The 21320-nt window shown below is 42.6% G+C and overlaps 1 protein-coding gene across 5 annotated transcripts in view; it reads right to left on the reverse strand.

The window, feature by feature from the left end:
• Positions 1–3865: 3865 nt before the first annotated feature.
• Positions 3866–21320, reverse strand: part of SREK1 (splicing regulatory glutamic acid and lysine rich protein 1) — an 82970-nt gene continuing 65515 nt past the window's right edge. For 2 of the 5 annotated variants that reach the window (XM_075838979.1, XM_075838970.1), the window contains exons 11-13: positions 7356–7448; positions 6912–7041; positions 4260–5598 (exon numbers count right to left, since the gene is read on the reverse strand). In XM_075838979.1, coding sequence (XP_075695094.1) covers positions 5461–5598; positions 6912–7041; positions 7356–7448 — 361 coding nt within the window. In that variant the 3' untranslated portion in view covers positions 4260–5460. Of the gene's footprint in view, positions 4240–4259; positions 5599–6911; positions 7051–7355; positions 7449–21320 lie in introns of those variants that run through there. The other 3 variants (XM_075838962.1, XM_075838951.1, XR_012850758.1) reach the window with 2 other exon arrangements.

The following is a 21320-nucleotide window of genomic DNA, read 5'->3' on the forward strand; positions in this document are numbered from 1 at the left end:
AGTATTGTCGCGACCGTAATAACACATTTATAGCGTCATTCATGTTTACGCTGTTATAAAATAAAAAAAATGCTTTCATTCACTTATTAATGTGAGACACGAGGAATGAATTTTGAACCTCCATGTGCCTCACATTAATATTAATTAACCCCATCATGTACCTCATCACATTAACCCAATTTTATCCATTATGACTGAGGAACATGATGGGGTTAATTACTATTAATGTGAGACACGTGGAGGTTCAAAATTCATCACACCACGCACCTCACATCAGAAAACGGAAGAACTCTTTTTTTATTATTATTATTGCCAAAAGTATCGTTTTAGTGTCGAATATCGCAATACTACACAAAGTATCGGTATCGAAGTCCAAATTCTGGTATTGTGACATCCCTAGATAGGACTGCGAACCGCAGAAAGCACTGGTAGGACAGGTAAATTTGGCTGTGCAAGTACACGTCCTTGATGTCCACTGAGAGGATATCCCTATTCCATGGAGGCGATTGCCAAACATAGGGCTCCATGCGGAAATTATGTATCTTGACAAAGGCGTTCAACCGTTTTTGGTCCAGAATTAGACAAATGGAACCGTCCCTTTTGATGACAACAAAAATGTTTGCGTAAAATCCTTGAAATTCCTAGTCTGTAGAAACCAAGACAATGACGCTTTGATTCAGAATAGTTTATTGCTTGAAAAAAAAGCTGCCTGCCTTCGCAGGAGACGGAGGGGCTGTGGACTAGTAGAACCAGTCGGGCGGGAGGTTTACAAACTCTATCTTGTACCCTGGGGAGACTACCTTCCACACCCAGGCATGCAAAACAAAATAGAGCCAGACCTCCTTTAAGAGACGTCTGACACCCCCCACCTCGAGACTTGAGTGTGGGCGTACATTCAGGTGGAAATGGCCTTACCCGCTACAGGCTTAGTGGCCTAAGTTCAGGAGCGCCAACAGGAACGGGGCTAGAAGAAAGGTCTGTTTTTAGAGTCCTGGAGGAACTGCTGTTTAGATTCTCGTGGACCGAGACTGCGAAAGAAACGAAAACTAGGTCTCGGTTTCCTGGTGTTAGGCAGTTAGTCGGCATGGTGAACCAAGAGACCCATCATGGACTGGATGACTTTGGAGATCCTGGAGAGCGAATGAGCTCATTGCGGTACAGCGTCAGCATTAGGCATGGCTGGGCTACAGGGATGGCATCCACAGATACTAAGCCTGGAGGCCAACATGCATCGCATAGAAAGTAGGTTGATCACAAGTATTTTTGGCCACATGTGGAACAGACAAAATCAACGACATAAGGTACCGGTTGAGAGGATTTCTCTTGTGTCTGACACAGCAGTATAGAGGTCACCTCTTAGACAGGCACTTCTGAGAATAGCTAGTGAATATCAGAATACCTAATACTGCAAGGCAAGGCTGAGACTCCCTTAGAAGGGAGTAATGGCCACCTCGAGTACACTAGGTATATGCACCCCTGCTGTTCTGGGCTGTATTTAGCTAAGCACCGCCTGTCAGGAATGAAGGGGCTAAAGAGTGATCCTAACCATCTGAAGGAAAACACACGGTCCCAGCGTCAACAGCAGCATCAGTGCCATAGAGGTTTGTGTCAGAGATGACGAACCCCCATCATTTGCTGTCAGACGTCATGCAATTGCTGCCCAACAATCAGCTAGGCAGATGCAAGGGCGTGAGTCTCGCCCCCTACCAAGAGTTTGAAAATGGCAGCTTTGTCGGGAGATAGCAACTGTGACATGGGATGTAAGGAGCAAGGACCCCAAAACAGTAGTTTCGGAAAGCACCAGTAGCCTATCTGGTGCAGAAGCAATGTGATAGCGCGTCGCCATAGAGAATGCAAGAGGGGGGGAGAATGGAGAAAACTCACCTGTCCTTAAGTCCATCCGCAAAATGGGAAACCAGCAGTGAAGTCCCCTCTTTGTGCAAGCTCAAATGAGGTGGGACACTGGTGGAGCAGAGAAGAGAGACGACAGACGAGCCTGCGCTCTTGTCTTCAGCATGGCACGGAGACAACAGTGCAATGGAAAACACTGAGCACCACCAGGTGTTGGGGAATGTAAGGGGACAGTGTCATGTTACCCCACTGGAAGAAAAAAATAAATTAACATAATAAAAACCAAAAATATACCTGATGTATAAATAACATCAAGTAGACAACAAGAATAGTAAAATGTATAAATCTTTATTATCCCATATGGGAAAAATTACCCACAAAAAAACATATGTTTAAAACACAAAAAATTAAAAACACCCCGGATGGGAATGTTCACTAAGTACCATGGTAATAGCCATGAAATGTAACAGTATTGCACCAATGTAATGGTGTGATAGAGTTAAACCAGAAGATCAGGTATCTAGAATGATCAACTTTAAACGGCAAAATACTATCATATAACTCAATGAGTATGAAAGATGACATCAATATATCAATGGGCTGTTCATTTACCTAAGGTAGACATGGTGAAAAGAGCACACTCCGATCCGAGGACCACCTCGACGTGCGTTTCGCTTCCTTCGTCAGGAGGACCGAGGATCTCCTGAGGAAGGTAGCGAAACGCGTGTCGAGGTGGTCCTCGGATCAGAGTGTGCTCTTTTCACCATGTCTACCTTAGGTAAATAAACAGCCCATTGATATATTGATGTCATCTTTCATACTCATTGAGTTATATGATAGTATTTTGCCGTTTAAAGTTGATCATTCTAGATACCAGATCTTCTGGTTTAACTCTATCACACCATTACATTGGTGCAATACTGTTACATTTCATGGCTATTACCATGGTACTTGGTGAACATTCCAATCCGGGGTGTTTTTAATTTTTTGTGTTTTAAACGTATTTTTTTTGTGGGTAATTTTTCCCGTATGGGATAATAAAGATTTATACATTTTACTATTCTTGTTGTCTACTTGATGTTATTTATACATCAGGTATATTTTTGGATTTTTGATAATTGATTGTCATACCTGATGGTTTGATATATGCTCCGGATACATTTTCTGTTGATAACATAATAAAAACCAGTCTGCTGCGCCAGCAGTGGTGTCCACCTCCTATGGACACTAAGCTAAGACTGACTAGCTCAGTACCTGAGGGAGGGGTATAAACTTTTTATTATTTAGTTTTGCGCCTCCTAGAGGAAAAAGCATATACTCCTGGTCTGTGTCCCCCAATAAGAATATATATAATATACAAGTGGGTCTATATAAATGGGGGTGTGACCCGGGGTCTGTATGAAGGGTGGTCTTACTAGGTCTGGTGTGTGTGGCATGTATTCATTTTAGGGTCTGTTGAAGGTGGTCATATGTACTACTTGCAATTCAAATACTGTTGATTAGGGGCATGCCTTATATAAAATAGCGGGGCAGAAGTAAAAAGTTTTGCTACTGGACAGAAATAACAGTGCTGGATCTTTCACAGAACAGACATCAACTTCCGAGGGGCCCCGATGTCTTACAATGGGCTCCTTGACGGCGTTCGTCGTTTTGACAGGAAAAATAGTACTGCAGGCTACGCTATTCTTGCTTTCAAATCTGCCATATTTTGTGATGAAAACTCTGAACGGAGCCTCTGACGGTAGTGTGAACAGAGCCCAGCAACGGATCGCTTCCTTGGAGGTACTCAATTGGAAGGTCTTGTCACTAGGGAGGTACTCGGCTTAAAAAGCTTGAGAAACACTGCTATAATCTATCAACTTTTATAAAAATCGATCACCTGACACCTGTAAGGAGCGCACACACGAAGATGTTGAACAGATAAGAATGAGGGATGTCGGGACTTGTGGTTTAAAAAACAAAAAAAACAAGGGTTTTTCCTGAAACCGCAAAGCCCTACAGACAAAATGGAGCATTGATTCTGGCTATCTTTATTAACAATATACTGTCAGCGGTTTTTCTGAATCGCTAGGTCGCAGCCAACACCTTTATTCCAACAAGAGACATTTAAGGTAAATCATAAGCTCTCCCTTGTTTCTTCATCTCTTGGCGGCGGTCTTCTACATCTGATGCAATGACTCCATATCTCCCTTAGATATCACTGGGTCTTGTTTTCAACTCTGCCCCCATACCACAACTGGCACTGGATCACCAAGATCAATATAAGAGGTGCCACCGCAGCATTGAGAGATGTTTATGCAGCGATTAAATTCAAAAACATTCCTGAATTTTCTTCAGAGAGCACTGTTGTCAGCAGCTGCTAATCCTACGGGAGGTATGTGTACGTACCTGCAAAGAGACAAGCTCAGCATATACAATCTGAAAATGTTTATCAGCTGCAGGTAAACTGAAGAACAAGTAATAAGAATGTATGGTTATAATAGAGACCCATTAACTAACAATTGCTTATAAATCCCACCTGTAATGAATTTATTGAAAAAAAAAAACATGGTTCCATATTATTCCTGCAAAGTAAAATAACAAAATGAGGTAAAATAACACCACAAATATATATATATATATATATATAGAAACCAGTTTAATGAAGGATATTTACTAACATTAGGTCATGAGTTCTAAGTGTGCAATGTCCCTTATAAGAAGCAGTCACGTAAAACAACATGCCACCCTGTTAGAAGGCACTGAAGTTTTACTTTGTGCTCTAATGTAATGAAGAAAAACAGCACCACAACTTTCTCAGTTCAGAAGCCTGGTGCTCAAGCCTTACTTGAACTGGATTCTAGAATCTATGAAGTCTCTCAAGGAAGTTAGGCGGGAGAAGAGGGCAGTGACAGTAGGGTCCATTTTTTAGTTGCTGTAGATAGAACAATCCTGGTTCCAATACAATAAAACAATGGGACCTTCTAAAGGACGAATGACACAAATAGAAAAAATATATACATATGTAACAAGAAAAGGACAGTCCTGCATGATAAGCAGCATGGTATACAAAACTTTGCCGAATTACAGAGGAAAATCTAGAATAAAAGTACATTGTATACTTTGCATTTTTAGTAGTAAAACTGTGGCGAGAACAGTTATTGGTTGTCAGTTACAGTTTCCGAGTTTTGAGGGAATATTTGACAAGTTAAAAAAGACCCTATCACAGTTATGCATGTTGCTCCCACTGTGCATGCACTATAATGGTTAAAATAAAATGTACATTTGTTTTACTGGCAGTGATTACAGTCAGCATTTGCAACTTTCTGACAGAAGTGAACATTGACATAGGTAGAAAACAAATCAGCCTATAGCGACAAATTTCAAAATTTACAAAATGTCAATACTTGATGGAAATTATTAAAATTACCTTTTTCTTAGGCAACCAGTTCATATACTAGCCAACACTGTAGTGAACCAAATTTAAAAAAAAAAAAAGGAAAGATTTGTCAATAGAGTTCTGTTATGGACACTACATAATGCCCACGTCATGTTCATTGTGAAACAAAATGAACACATAGATAGTTTTGGCTGTGACTACTCTGGAGATCCGGGGGCCTGCGGATAGGCTTAAACCACTTTTGTTTTCCCTGACTTACTGTACTCATTCATTGTACAGTTCCCATTGTGCCAAGAGTCCCCTTCATCAACACGGTCTTCATTGATTTCATTCACAGTATCCAGATCATCCTTTATATTGCCCATTTCCTGTAAGCAAAGCAAGGGTACTCTTAGTTTTTAAGCAAGTAATTTGCAATTAAACCGCTGGGCTAATGATGACAATGTGCATGTGAAATAGGAATAACTGACTGATTATGCCTCTACTGAAAACTACATGGAAAGGAGAATGTGACTTAAATTAATCCATATTATTTAAACCAGGATTATATTAAAAGGGAAAAAAAAAAAAAAAGTTTAGGTGGTATTTGTGTTTCTTTATGTGACAATCCATATGAACATTTAGTACCTTATGCTGACATTTCCGGTTTTCTGCAGAACTTTTATTTTATAGACTAGGACAGGGTTAGCAGGGGGCTGGGGATTAAATGACAGATCTAATGTACTAGTAGAGGTTAAGATAAGACAAGATAGAAACAACATACAGGAGCCCACTGAGCCCTAAGATTGGCTTCAGAGGTCGCATGCTTCGTGCATGCAAACAACCCCCGGCTAAATCGCCAGGAGCAATTTTTTGTTGATTTCATTTCCAGTCTCTACAAAAAAAATGTTCACAACCCAGACAATTCCTTTAATTTTGATTTAGGAAGCAAATGAACGATAAAAAAAAAAATCGGTGCAAAGGTGTCCATAGCCTTTAATTCTAACTCATCACAGATGCTATAAGGAACACATACCCTGCTGCACTGGCAATACAGGAGAGAAGTGTGTGTGTTTCTCCAATATGGCCGGCCCCAGGGAAGTTTTAAAAAAGAAATAAGCGCATTATTTCTCCTCCACATACTTACATTTAATTAATGAAACAAACACAAATACCTGATACATTTCATGAAAGCTTGTGTCTATGATGATGCATTTGGATAATATATACCAACAATGTTGTCAGCCTACTGCAGAAAATGTGCTGGGCATCTTAATTTTACAAGTCCTACAATCCCACAGGATAACGATCAGAATGTTCCCGTTTATAAAAGACATTTGGTGGAAAGACATTACAGTCTGGTTACTCTTTTATCCTTCTCCATGCCAATGACATCTATTACATTTATAAAACCGGGCAAAAATGACACGAGTAGAATGCGAGCAAAAATACTGGTGTGCATAGACTGTTCCTGTACTAAGCAATATTGCACTCCGGCAGCACATATTTCTGGTAAGATTTGTGGAAATAGAAAGAGATTTAGTGTTACAGACACTTGTCATATTGTGTTCCAATGCTATGTTTGAAATGATATAAAAGAACTATTGTAGTCTTCCTGATAAGTTCAGCAGAAGTAGACCGTTTTGAAATTAGAGCTAGAAACAGACAAAAGCTGTAATAAAAAAACCAAAACAGAACTTACCCTCTTCTTGTACTTGTCGAATGATTCTCGCACTTCTTTATCTTTGCTGCTGATTTTCTTAGATGAGGAACGATCACTCTCCCTTCTATTTCCGCTATGGTCCCTTTCTTTCCCTCTTTTTTTCTCCTTCCTATTTTTACTAAGAAAACAGTAAATTATAAATGTGCAAAAACCTACCCCTAGCTGCAAGTCGGCGGATAGGAGGAGTAGGAATTGAGCGGAAGTCGAGCATGCGCGGTGCCGCTCCATTCAAAGTCTATGGTGCTGACGGAAACAGCCAAGCACAGCGCCACCAATCTAGCATTTTTCACCTATCCAGTGGCTAGGCGAAAAACGCTAAAGGCTGAAATAACACTTAAAACACAGACTAAGGCCAGTCATAAGGAATTTTTCAAAATAAGATTGACAAAACAGCCAAGTAAGCGTCTGTTGATGGAATATTACCTTCTGGGTGAAGGAGATCTAGAAACCCTCTTCACAGATTTGGAACTTCTTGGGGATCTGGAAAGACTTCGACTCCTCCTTTTACGCCTTTCCCTGAAATCAAATGTTTTTACAATAGCTTTAAGTAATATGCTTTTGCTTATTTTTTAAAACAAATATCTTTTTTTATTAACAGTTTCACATTTTACATACATGAACACCCTCCCCCCTCCCTTTCCGCCCTATCCCACCACCTGCTCACACTAGATCCATCTGCTACAAGAGAACAAATTGTATATCACGAATTAGCACACGGTGCATTAAGTAAACATATAGCTCCAGAGATCCAGCACTGTAAGCGTTCAACATCATATCACCTTCACAACAATGGTTTAGCCATTATAAAAGAACCCATAACAGATATACTACACGGTATCATCACACAATATCATAGGAGTGCCAGAGACTAGCAGGAACGCTCAAGATCCCCAATCAATATATCCAATCATATAGGCATTCTGTCTAAGATCCGGTGCATGCAACCAGGAAACCCATAGGGCTTCAAACCGCTTATACTTGCCTCGTCTTAAATACACAAATTTTTCGAGCCGAAGCAGAATATTAACCCTAGATTTAAACTCTACAAGCTGGGGGGGGGGTCAGTATCTTTCCAGTGTGCAGCCATCAGCTTAAGAAGCTGAGCCTGCGACATCAGCCGTTGGTGTCAGCTGTATGTAACAGCTGAAACAGTGCTGTAGCGGCAGGGAATGGAGCTAGCTCCTATCCCTGCCATTAACCCCTCAGATGCCGTGATCGCTGCATCTTAGTGGTCTGTAGCGATCGACATCGACACAATGTTATCGTGACGAATCCGATCGCTGAAATGGCAACCAGAGGCCTAATAATAGCCTCCTGGACTGCCAGGTACGATAGCCTAATAGGCCCCGCCCACAGACGGGACCTAATAGGCTTGCTGTCAGTGAATGACTGACAGCTCTAATGCATTGCACTACGTGGGTAGTGCAATGCATTAGAGTAAGGATCAGAGGTGCAGGACCTCAAGTCCCCTATTGGGACAAAAAAAAAAAGTTTATAAAAAAGTTTCATAAGTGTAAAAATAAGTTTCAAGTTAATAAAAACAAACTGCCTTTTTTTCCTATAAGCCGCCTTTTATTATTGGAAAAAAAAGTTAAAATGTTAAAAACAGTACACATATTTGGTATCGCTGCGTCCGTAACAACCCAAACTATAAAACTATAATATTATTTTTCCCACACGGTGAACGCCGCAAAAAAAAAACAACCCAAAAAATACCGCCAGAGTCACAATTTTTTTTATCACCACCCCTCACAAAGCATGGAATAAAAAGTGATCATAAAGTCGCATGTACCCCAAAATGGTACCAATAAAAACTACAACCCGTCCCGCAAAAGACAAGCCCTTACACAGCTTTTTTTGACTGAAAAATAAAAAAAGTTCTGCCTCTCAGAATATAGGGACACAATGTGCAGTGTCCAAAAGCGGATAACGTCTGGCCCCATTTCTCAGTGCGACATCAGCCACATATTTCTGAAATATTATTTAACAATTATACCCTTATTATGCCCCTGATGTTCTCCGCACAGATTACATATGCCCCCACATTATAAACTGAAATACCAGCAAAACCCCAAACGGAACTACTACCAAGCAAAATCTGCGCTCCAAAAGCCAAATGGCGCTCCCTCCCTTTTGAACCCTACAGCATGCCCAAACAGCAGTTTACGTCCACATATAGGGCATCGCCATACCCGGGGGAACCAGCTTAGCAGTTTACGAGATGTGTGTCTTCGGTGGCACAAACAGGGCACAACATATTGCAGACTAAAATGGCATATCAGCAGAAAATTGCAATTTTCACTTTGCACCATCCGCTGCGCATGAATTACTGATGGAAAACACCTGTGGGGGCAAAATGCTCACTACACCGCTTAAAATGCCTCAAGGGGTGTTTCCAAAATAGGGGTCACTACTTAGGGGTTTGTTTTGCTATTTGACCTCAGAGACCTGCAATTGTGGGCCAATGCTGCGAAAATCACCAAAATGCACATGGTGCTCTTCACTTCTGAGCTCTGTCATATGTCCAGGCAAACGTTAAATGCCTTGAGGGGTGTAGCTTCCAAAATGGGGTCACTTCTTGGAGGCTTCTACTGTACTCTGATACCTCAGGGTTTTGCAAATGCGACATGGCGCCCAAAAACCAAGCCAGCAAAATGTGCATGCCAAATAGCGCTCCTGCCTTTCTGAGCTCTGCCGTGTGTCCAAAAAGCAGTTTATTACAACATATGGGGTATTGCCGTACTCGGGAGAAATTGCTTTATAAATGTTGGGGTTCTTTTTCCTCTTTATCACTTGTGAAAATAAAAAAAATCAACTTTTTGTGTCAAAAAACGCTGATATTCATTTTTACGGCCTAATTCCAATACATTTTGAGATGTAGTGGGGTCTAAATGCTTACTAAACCCCATAGATAGATTCCTTAAGGCTGGATTCACACGAGCATGTAAAGGACGGAACGTATTTCGGCAGCAAGTCCCGGACCGAACACACTGCAGGAAGCCGGGCTCCTAGCATCATAGTTATGTACGACGCTAGGAGTCCCTGCCTCGCTGTGAGACAACTGTCCCATTACTGTAATCATGTTTTCAGTACCGGACAGTAGTTCCACGGAGAGGCACGGACTCCTAGCGTCGTACATAACTATGATGCTAGGATACCGGCTCCCTGCAGTGTGTTCGGTCCGGGAGTAGCGGCCGAAATACGTCCGTCCTTTACGGACCGAACATGCTCGTGTGAATCCAGCCTAAGGGGTGTAGTTTCCAAAATGGGGTCACTTTTGGGGGGTTCCTATGGTTTTGGTCCCGCAGGCACTTGGCAAATATGATATGGAACCCGAAAACCATTCCAAATAAATTTGAGCTCCAAATGGTTCTTCTTCCCTTTTGACCCCTGCCGTGTGTCCAAGAAGCAGTTTATGACCACTTATGGGGTATTGCCGTAATCGGGAAAAATTGCTTTTCAAATATTGGCTTGCTTTTTCTCCTTTATGCCTTGTAAAAATAAAAAATAAAACCGGGAAACACAGCATAATAATTAGAGAGCTGTCTTTTCATGGTGGCACAAGCTGGGCACCACATATTGGCAGATCTATGGAAAAATTGCCATTTTCACTCTACAACATTGAGTATGCACTATTTCCTGGAAAACACCTGCGGGGTTAACATGCTCACTACACCCCTAGGTGAATACCTTGAGGTATGTAGCTTCCAAAATGGAGTCACTTTTGAGGGTTTCCACTGTTTAGGTCCCACAGGGGCTTTGCAAATGTGACATGGCGCTCAGAAACCAATCCAGCAAAATCTGTACTCCAAAAGCCAAATGGCGCTCCTTCCCTTCTGAGCCCTGCCGTGTCCAAGCAGCAGTTTATGAACACTTATGGGGTATTGCCGTAATCGGGAAAAATTGCTTTTTAAATATTGGGGTGCTTTATTCTAATTTATGCCTTGTAAAAATAAAAAATGTCAACATTTTATTAGAAAAAAATGTAGATTTTAATTTTCTAAAGTCAGCAAAAAACCTGTGGGGTCAAAAGGTCACTATACCCCTCGATAAATTACTTGAGGGGTGTAGTTTCCAAAATGGGGTCACTTTTGGGGGGTTTCCCACTGTTTTGGTACCTCCAGGATGTTGCAAACGCGTCATGGCACTGAAAATCATTCCAGCAAAATCTGTGCTCCAAAATCCAAATCACGCCGTTTCCCTTCTGAGCCATGCCGTGGGTCCATACAGCAGTTTATTACCACATATGAGGTATTCCCGTAATCGGGAGAAGTTGCTTTACAAATTTTGGGGTTCATTTTCTCCTTTATTCCTAGTAAAAATTTCTATGTTTTTCCAGAAAAAAAGGTGGATTTTCATATTCATGGCCTAATTCCACTAAATTCTGCAAAAAACCTGTGTGGTCAAAATGCTAACCATACCCCTAGGAAAATTCCTTGAGGGGTGTAGCTTCCAAAATGGGGTCACTTTTGGGGGGTATCCACTGTTTTGGTCCCTCCAGGATGTTGCAAACGTGACATGGCACCGAAAATCATTCCAGCAAAATCTGCGCTCCAAAATCAAAATGGCACGGTTTCCCTTCTGAGCCTTGCCGTGGGTCCAAATAGCAGTTTATTACCACATATAGAGTATTGCCGTAATCGGGAGAAATTGCTTTACATACGTCGTGGTTCTTTTTCTCCTTTATTCCTTGTAAAAATTAAAAAATTCTATATTTTTTCAGAAAAAAAGGGGGATTTTCAATTTTACAGACTATTTCCAATAAATTTAGCAAAAAACCTGTCGAGTTAAACTGCTAACTATACCCCTCGATAATTTTCCGGGGGGGGGGGGGGGTTGTAGTTTCCAAAATGGGGTCACTTTTGGGGGCTTTCCACTGTTTTGGCATTACAAGACCTCTTCAAACCTGACATGCTGCCTAAAATATATTCTAATAAAAAAAAAGGCCTCAGAATGCACTAGGTGCTTCTTTGCTTCTGGGGCTTGTGTTTTAGTCCACGAGTGCACTAGAGCCACATGTGGGACATTTCTAAAAACTGTAGAATCAGGGTAATAAATATGGATTTGCAATTCTTGGCTAAAACCTTCTGTGGTACAAAATGTTATTACAAATTAATTTTGGCAACAAAAAAATTAAATTAGTAAATTTCACATCCATATTGCTTTAATTCCTGTGAAACGCCTAAAGGGTTAAGAAACTTTTTGAATGCGGTTTTGAATACTTTGAGGGGTGCATTTTTTTAAATGGGGTGATTTATGGGGACTTTCTAATATATAGGCCCTCAAAGCCAATTCAAAACTGGACTGGCCCTGTAAAAATCGCCTTTTTTTCTTTCAAAATTTGGGAAATTGCTGCTAAAGTTCTAAGCCTTGTAACGTCCTAGAAAAATAAAAGGATGTTCAAAAAACGATGCAAACATAAAGTAGACATATGGGAAATGTGAACTAGTAACTATTTTGTGTGGTATTACTATCTGTCTTACAAGCAAATACATTTAAATTAAGAAAAATGCAAATTTGTACAAATTTTCTCTAAATTTGTGTTTTTCACAAATAAATACTGAATTTATCGACCAAATTTTTTTACTAACATCAAGTACAATATGTCACGAGAAATCAATCTCAGAACCGCTTAGCTAGGTAAAAGCATTCCCAAGTTATTACCACATAAAGTAACACGTCAGATTTGAAAAAAACCGTCTGTGTCTTGAAGGCCAAAACAGGCTGTGTCCTTAAGGGGTTAAGAGGCCTAGTTTTAAGAGTGGATTGCAGTAAAGAACCATACAACAGGGAAATTATACTCCTAGTGTTTCCTGGTTGTGCCAGAACAGTAATAAAAGTAGTATGAGAGGACTGGACAATCGGTATCAGTCTATTCTGTACGTCATACGCATGCCTAAGCTGCAAATACTTGTAGAAACTAGAGTGAGGCAGATCAAACTGCATTTGCAGAATTTCAAATGTGCGAAACACCCCATCCGAATAAAAGAAGGGTTCTAATACCTTTATGCCGCCACTCCTCATACCCTACCAATTTATCGAATTCTTTATAGAGGAGTATTTCCCCATATGGTGGAGTAGGGAGTGTACCCCACTATACCTACCAGAGCCTTTGCTCTAACCCAGACCTTGTAAATCATAGCTAGTGTAGAAAAGCCCGTCCTCATAACTGTTTCTCACCAGTCACCACACTAATTAACTTCCCTACTGCAGTAGATGTTGTTTCCGCTCCCCACCCTCTGAGGTGTTGCCGATGAGCAGCAATATAATACAGCCCCGGGTTGGGTGCCGCCAGCCCCCTCCTCCTTAGGCCTTTGCAGGGTCTCCATACGAATCCTAGGAGCGCCCTGCTTCCATATCAGATCCCGAAATATACCAGTGATTTTATGAAAAATCCATTGAGGAAGCCATACCGGGGCGTTATGCAATAAGTATAATATCTGAGGCATAAAAATAATTTTAGAAAGATTGGCTCTACCCACCACACCAAGCGGAAGTTTGCACAATGCTGTCGTCTAACTCTGGAGCTTACTTAATAACGGGTCAGTATTGAGGGACTCAAAATCCAAAATTCTGTCACTAACATGTATTCCGAGATATTTAAACCTAGGGACCTTTTGCAATTGTCCTGTTGCGTCCTCCACCCCAGGGGATTGTGGTCCCACCAATAAGCGTGACGATTTCGTCCAATTGATAGTTAAGCCGGAGAAAGACCCAAAATGATCAATTATGCGCATAACTTGTCGTAAGGACACTGGCCAGTTACTCAAGAAAAGGAGAATGAAGTGACTTCCGGTTCCGGCTCTGCAGCACGCGTGTGACTGAGCTCCCGCTCCTGACTAGCCTGCTTACCTGCAAAAGTCACTTCGGTGGCGAAAAACGGCTGACAGACACCGGTCCTGCACACAGGAACGTACTCAGGGGTGCCTGCATGGAACGGTACCTCCTCCGGAGCGCACATAAGCCAGCCATGGAGGATCTAGCCGTGGGTGTAGACAGGGGAGGTAAGATGGCGTCGCTTCCCGCCACTGCTCCCCCGCTGTATTCACAGGATGAGGAGCTGCTCCGGCCCCAGTCCCCGATTTCAAGCCCAGCAGAGCCCATAGCCTCTTCTTACCCAGCACCTGTGGATTATATAGCACTGGCCCATGAAGTGGCTAAGCGGATAGCCCCTGACCTGCAAAAAGCGCTGGAAAAAACGGTGCAAGCGTCTCTTAACCGCATGCATGCGGACCTGGCACAAGTAACTTCCAGGACTAATGAATTAGAGCAACGTGTAACGCTGCTGGAGGATGAAAATGAGCGCCTGCAGTCCAAGCTTAAAGCGGTGTTGTCTAGTACTACGCAGATGGGGGACAAGGTGGAGGACCTAGAAAACCGCTCCAGGAGGAGTGACCTGCGAATAGTGGGTCTGAAAGAAGCGGTGGTCCCTTCTGAGTTGCAGCGTATATGCGAGAGATCATTGCCAGCAGCATTGGGTCTTCCACGTCCATGCCGGGTGGAAAGGGCGCACAGGGTGGGACCGGACCCAAGAAATCTTCCACCAGCGGACAACAGCAGCAGTTCGCTTCGCCCCAGACAAGTCATCTTTAAGCTGTTGGATTACAATGACAAGGTGGCATTGATGAAGGCATATCGGAGCAGATCCCGACCCTTCGAGATAATTGAAGAGTGAAGTTTTTTTTAGGACCCTTATACCTTACGAGAGGGTCCTTTGGACGCTGTAGATCAATCGCAGGTTCCGATCTTAAGCAGATAAGTTTACAGTTATTGCAGATAATGATAATGCTTGATGATTGCACTTGTCGGTCTTTTATTACTACAGTATTTTAGTCTGTCGTCAACTGTTCTCAGGCCAAAATGTATGCATTCTGATATACTGCTATACTGATATAAGGATATAATGCCGTATTTACACTGCAGGGGGTTTGGGTCTGAGTTCGGGCCTGTTCTAGGTTCTGCATTCTGAGCTCGCTCTTGGGTGGGACTCTCCGATCGAGAATTTTACAAGGCCTGTCTCTCCTATGGGATTGTATAAGGCCGTTGCAGGTCAAATAGGCGGGGGAGTCTTTACAGGGGTTTCTGGGTCGTTGTTCGGGGAAGCCTTGAAGTGAAACAGTGATCAGGTCTACATGATACAAGGTAAACTGAGCGGTAGCTGGGGGGGTTGACCCATTGATATAAGACCGGGTACCGGCTGCAAGGGATTGATGGTCGGTGATGGGCTGGTGTAGCTCGGTCACGATAGGTGGTTTGAAATTGCTGCTACGCAGGTTGGGAGGGAGGGGGAGGGAGGGACGTGTTGGTGCACAACAGAAAAAAGTGAAGTCTCTTACGCCAATATGCACTAGGAGGTTGACTGCCCTTGTCACAGGCGTTTTTTCTATGTTTTTTGAACAAGGTCTGAAGGCTTTGAGTTGGAGTTTAGCTTTGTTCGCTAGGCCGGGTTTTCAATGTTTATACATGGCGTTTAGGGAAAGATGGATCCGACTCCCCGAACCGATCACGGCTTTTTGACACCTTAGCTCATCTTAGGCATAGCCCAATAACATGAAAATAATTTCATGGAACGTTAAGGGGCTTAGATCCCCACAGAAAAGGACCAAACTCTTGCGACATATGAAGAGATTACATCCAGATGTAGCCCTGTTACAGGAAACCCACCTTACCGAGTCAGAATTTAAATATCTACAAAAGTTCTGGGTGTGCCACGTTTTTGGCTCGGCCGCAAGGGATGGTAAGGCGGGAGTTATAATATTGGTGAACAAAAATGTTGCTTTTACGTTGGTGTCCCAGGAACGTGATGATGAGGGTCGTTGGATCCATCTAGTGGTGGAACATGCAGGGGAAACTATTAGTATCCATAATGTTTATGGGCCAAATGCGGCCAACACAGGGTTTTTTGGTAGATTGGAAGCCCAACTCCAGCAGGATCGCACTAAATTATTGGTACTAGGGGGAGACCTTAATGCTGTAAGGTCCTCTAGGGAAGATAGAAGTGTAGGGCCCATTTCGCAGAGACAGAGGGATAGGATCTTGCCAGACTTTTTGAGACACATAACCCTTACAGATGCTTGGAGGAGTTTACACCCCGATGCGAGGGAGTACACACATTTTTCGCATGTACATCAATCGTGGTCGCGTATTGATTACTTACTGGTGAACGACGCCTTCTCCCGCCGGCTGCGTGACGCGGCGATAGAAGATCTGGTCATCTCTGACCACTCCCCAATCACAATTACTTTGGCAGACACAGTAGCTAAGGGACTGGATTTTATATGGAGGTTCCCCTCCTTTCTGGCGACGGATGAGGGCTTTTTACAGAAGCTAAAGGGCTGGTGGACGGAATTTGACGGGGATAATGCGTCACACCGTACGGACCCGTCGTTGTACTGGCGTACAGCTAAAGCGGTAATTCACGGGAAAATTATACAATTTATGGCCAATCTTAAACGTAAGACCACCGAAGGGTATAAGACGGCGAGCGAACGATTAAGGCGCGCATACACAGCATTTTTACAATCTCCGTCAGCGTCTTTGGGGGAGGCCTGGAGGGAAGCCAAGCGACAGTTTGACCAATGGCTAGACAGAAGAGAAAGCATTTATCGGTCTCAATTTGATGCTAACCTTATGCGTTTTGGTAATTAAGCGGGCAAATTATTAGCACGCTTGGCGAAGGGGAGGTATACACCGTCTCACATTTTAACCCTTAAAGACACCAACAGAATTCCTACAGCAGATCCAAAAACAATAAACACTCTTCTGCGTACATATTATCAAGCCCTTTATTCAGACACGCCCATCGACACCCAAAAAGGAAGGGAATTTTTGGAGAAGGTAAAGCTGCCTGGACTCACGCAGGAGCAGAATGATCTGCTGAGCGCAGAGATCACGGTGGAAGAGATAGCGAGTACCATTAGGACCTTATCTAACGGAAAGGCCCCTGGGCCGGATGGGTTCACGGGAGAATTTTTTAAGTGCCTAAGAGAAGAAATCAGCCCCATTTTGATGGATTATTATAATATTTTACTAAAGACCGGTACGTTTCCAGCGGAGGCCAAAATAGCGCATATAAAGGTGCTGCCCAACAAGGGGAAGGACCCTCTTATCATATCGACCAATATCATTGATAGACCAAGAGCAGAAATTACTCACAAAAATCTTAACTAATCGTCTGGCCATGTATTTACCGACATTGGTGGGTAAATCTCAAGTGGGGTTTGTAAAGGGCAGGGCAGCAGTGACTAATCTGCGTAAGGTGTTGACTGTGCTAGAAACAGTCAGGCACGATCCCCAGCCAGGTACCAGGCCGGCACTCTTAGCGCTAGACGCAGAGAAAGCTTTTGATAACATACAGTGGGGGAATGGCTGGGGATGGTGCTGGATAAGATGAATGTCCAGGGAGCCTTTCGGATCTTTTTGAAAGGGGTCTATACTAATCCCCAAGTGCGCGTCTACTCTTCAGGATTTCTGTCTGCTCCCTTCCAATTGTATAAAGGGACCCGGCAGGGATGTCCCTTGTCGCCACTTTTATTTAATCTAGCACTTGAACCTATGGCTAGATTTCTGGAAGAGTCTGCAGTGTTCAGAGGTATTCAGGTGGGGTCTTTGGCAGTTAAGTTAGCCTTGTTTGCTGATGATGTTATTCTGTTTATGTCGAATCCTCAAGAGCACTTACTGCCGGTCTTTCACTTTTTGCAGGACTTTGGACAATGCTCGGGATACAAAGTCAATATAGCTAAAAGCGAACTGCTGGAGTTGGGCAAACCATTACCTGGGACCTTTTGGCAGTCCTTGCGAGATGCGGGATATCTCCGGTGAAACAGTGCATTACTTATCTAGGCATTAAGATAGGGAAGGCGCCTGAAACCCTGTATGGCCTGAATTATCCACCACTGTTTAAAAAAATGCAGGCGGGACTCACCAGATGGTGTCAGCTGCCGATATCCCTTCTGGGGAGGTGCCACTTAATTAAGATGGTTAGTTTCCCCAGACTGCTATATCCCTTTCAAACACTCCCGCTCTTGCTGAAACATGGGGACGTCTCCAAACTGAATTCCGCATTTACAAAATTCATATGGGCAGCAAAGAGGCCTCGCATTGCACTCACCAAGCTCATGAGGGACAAGCATGAGGGGGGGCTGAAGTTTCCTAATATTAGGGGATACAATGTGGTATGTCTCTTTCGTCATGTAGTGGATTGGCTTCATGAAACGAGCCATTATTCCAATTTAGAGCTGGAAGGGGAGTACGCCTCACCCTGGCACTTAAAAGCCCTATTACACTGTAGAGTTGCCTCTCTTCCGTGCCGTCTCAAAACCTCCATTGTTCTGAGAGATACAGTCCTAGCCTGGAAAGCGGTTCGTAAAATTTTGGACTTGCCTCACCTGCTCTCCAAGCACATGCCGTTGTGTGGACACCCGGAATTCTTACCGGGAGTAGACAGTGGGGACAGATTTGCCTCTTGGGGGGATACAGGTATTAGTAACGCAGGGGACCTTATGCATGAAGAGGAAAAGAGATGGTTAACCGGGTCGGAAATCAGAGCTAAACTCAGTCCCTTAGAGGGCAATGCTAATTTTCTACAAGTTCTCCAGGTGCGGTCATTCTGTACCTCTAGGCTCAGAGATCTAAGTAAGGAAGCCACCACTCATACTCTAGATGAGGTCATGAAACAATTATTAGGTCTTGAGCGGGTGGAGGTAGAAAGAAGGAAAGAAACGGGAGCCAAAAAGTTATTTGCTAAATGGCAACTATTTAAAGAAACGCAATGCACAGCGACTGAGGTGATGGAAATTGTTACGCCTTTTAGACACACAGCGTGGGATCATACGCAGCTTCTGGCGGGCACTTTAGGAGGCTTACAACTTCAGTCTAGTAGTAGATAGGGGATATATGGGACGGTGCTACTCTTTAATGACCTAAGTCGTGATCGGGAATAGGGGAAGTCATGTTTTAGTTGCTTAGCAGATTCAAGAAGATATGCCATGATTGTATGTTGTTATTTTGTTTTGGTTATACTCGCAGTTGCGTGCTGTTCATTGATGACGCAATTTTTCTGTGAAATGTTTGTACGAAAATGTGAAAAATGTTAATAAAAATGATGTTTTAAAAAAAGAGCATGTCATCTGCATAAAGAGTGACTTTTTCATGTATCCCGTCATAAAAAAATCCCTGAAGCTCATCAGCTCTACAAATGGCAGCTGCCAAGTGCTCAATAGCCAATGCAAATAAGAGGGACGATAGGGGACTCCCCTATCTCGTTACTCCATACAACAAAAAGGAGGCAGAGTAACCCATTCGCTCTAACCCGGGCTTTGGGCGAAGCGTACAATAATTTCACCCAAGCTATAAAGCCCCCGCCAAAATCAAGACACTTTAAAGTATACCATAAATACTGCCATTCCACGCGGTCAAATGCCTTTACTGCGTCCAAAGAGGCCCCCATTCTTTTGCTTATTAAAACAAACAAAAACACACACACACTAAGGTTTGTTAGGAGCCTCAGTCGCAGATTTCATCATTTTTGCTGTACAAAATAGTGAAGCATGCAGTGCTATTTTGTCTAGCAACATTACGTAAACCATGACGAAAACCTATGAAAGTCAATGAATTCCGTCAGGCGCCGTTGGTCTCTCTCTTACAACAGATCCGGCACTTCCGTTTCTCTGAATAACGGAAATCATACCACAGATGTGAAGAGCCTAATCAGTATAAAGTGTACGTGCAATTTAAACAGACCCTGTTTAATCACTTATCTTTAACGGGGTTAAATATTTTCATAAACTGGAGCTCTAAAGTGAAGGTTTCTATTATAAGATCCAGTCGCAAATTTGATATTGTTTGTGGAGTTTGCAGAGGGTTTGCAGAGTGGAGTTTGCAGAGGGTTTGCAGAGTGGAGTTTGCAGAGGGGGCAGTGGTGCAGCTATAGAAGAGTGCCCCATATTATAGAATAAGAGAGCACATGAGACATCATGAATATGTTCTTCTGCAGCAATTCCCCCATGCTCTCCGAATGGTGAAGTGAGGAAGAATCAGGACGGGAAATATATTAAAAAGTTGTTTAACCCCTTCCGGACATTTGTCGTATCGATAAGTCATGTAAAGCCAGTGCTTCCCGCAAACCCGGCGGGTGTCAGCAGTAATGTTACAGTTACCCGCGATCGCAGGGGTGCCGACGGCTGCTATGGCAACAGGAGGCCTAACAACGGCCTCCTGGTCTGCCAAAACGGAATCCGATTAGGCTCAGTCCGGAGGCGGAGCCTAATCAGCTTGCGGTCAGTGAATGAATGACAGTTCTAATACATTGCACTACATAGGTAGTGGAATGTGTTAGAACATAAATCAGACAGTTGGACAAGTACCATAGTGAGACTAAAAAAAAAAAGTAAAAAAGTTGTAAAAAATAAAAGTTTCAAGAAATAAAATAAAACAGAATCGCCCTTTTTCCCTTATCAAGTCATTTATTATTGAAAAAGTATATGAACCACACATATTTGGTATTGCAGCATCCGTAATGGCCTGAACTATAAAAATATTATGTTCTTATAAAATAAAAAACAATGCCAGATTTTTTTGGTCATCTTGCCTTCCAAAAATTGGAATAAAAAGTCGCATGTATCCAAAAATGGTACCTATAAAAACTACAGCTCATCTCGCAAAAAACAAGCCCTCATACAGCTCCATCGACAAAAAAACCCTAAAAGTTATGGCTTTCAGAAAATGGCGACAGAATACATTCTTTTTACAAAAGTAAATTTATTGTGAAAAAAGTTGTAAAACATAAAAAAGCGCTATAAATTTGGTATCGCCGGAATTGACCCACAGAACAAAGTTAACATGTAATTCATAACACATGGTGAACGCTGTAAATATAAAAAAAACTATGCCAGAATCTGTTTTTTGGTTACCTTGGCAACCCAAAAAATAGGATAAAAAGTGATCAAGAAGTCGCATGTACCCTGAAATGGTACCAATAAAAACTACAGCTCACCCCGCAAAAAAACAGCCCTCATGCCACTACGTCTATGAAAAAATTTAATTAGTTAAGGCTCCAATAAGTTAGGAAATAAAAAATATGCAGTAGTGCAGGCCCGAGGGGAACATTTCTTCTGTTTCAAGAGGTGATTTATCAAGGACCTGAAATTAGGGATCCAGCAATGGGAGGGCCCAAACATATCTGTTGGAAACGAGAGTGCCCGTATTACACCAGGACAACACTTCCCAGCAAAATTCCCCAAACTGCAAAGGTGCAGTGTGTACCAAAAGGGGGATAAGTAAGGACACCATTTATCAGTGCTCCACAGCGTAACATATCTATAGATTATTTCATTGTTTTTTTTTTACCCCATTATTACATTACCTAATAATGCCCTGATGTACTCTGCA

Source organism: Rhinoderma darwinii, chromosome 1 (genome assembly GCF_050947455.1).
Source record: "Rhinoderma darwinii isolate aRhiDar2 chromosome 1, aRhiDar2.hap1, whole genome shotgun sequence".
Lineage (NCBI taxonomy): Eukaryota > Metazoa > Chordata > Amphibia > Anura > Rhinodermatidae > Rhinoderma > Rhinoderma darwinii.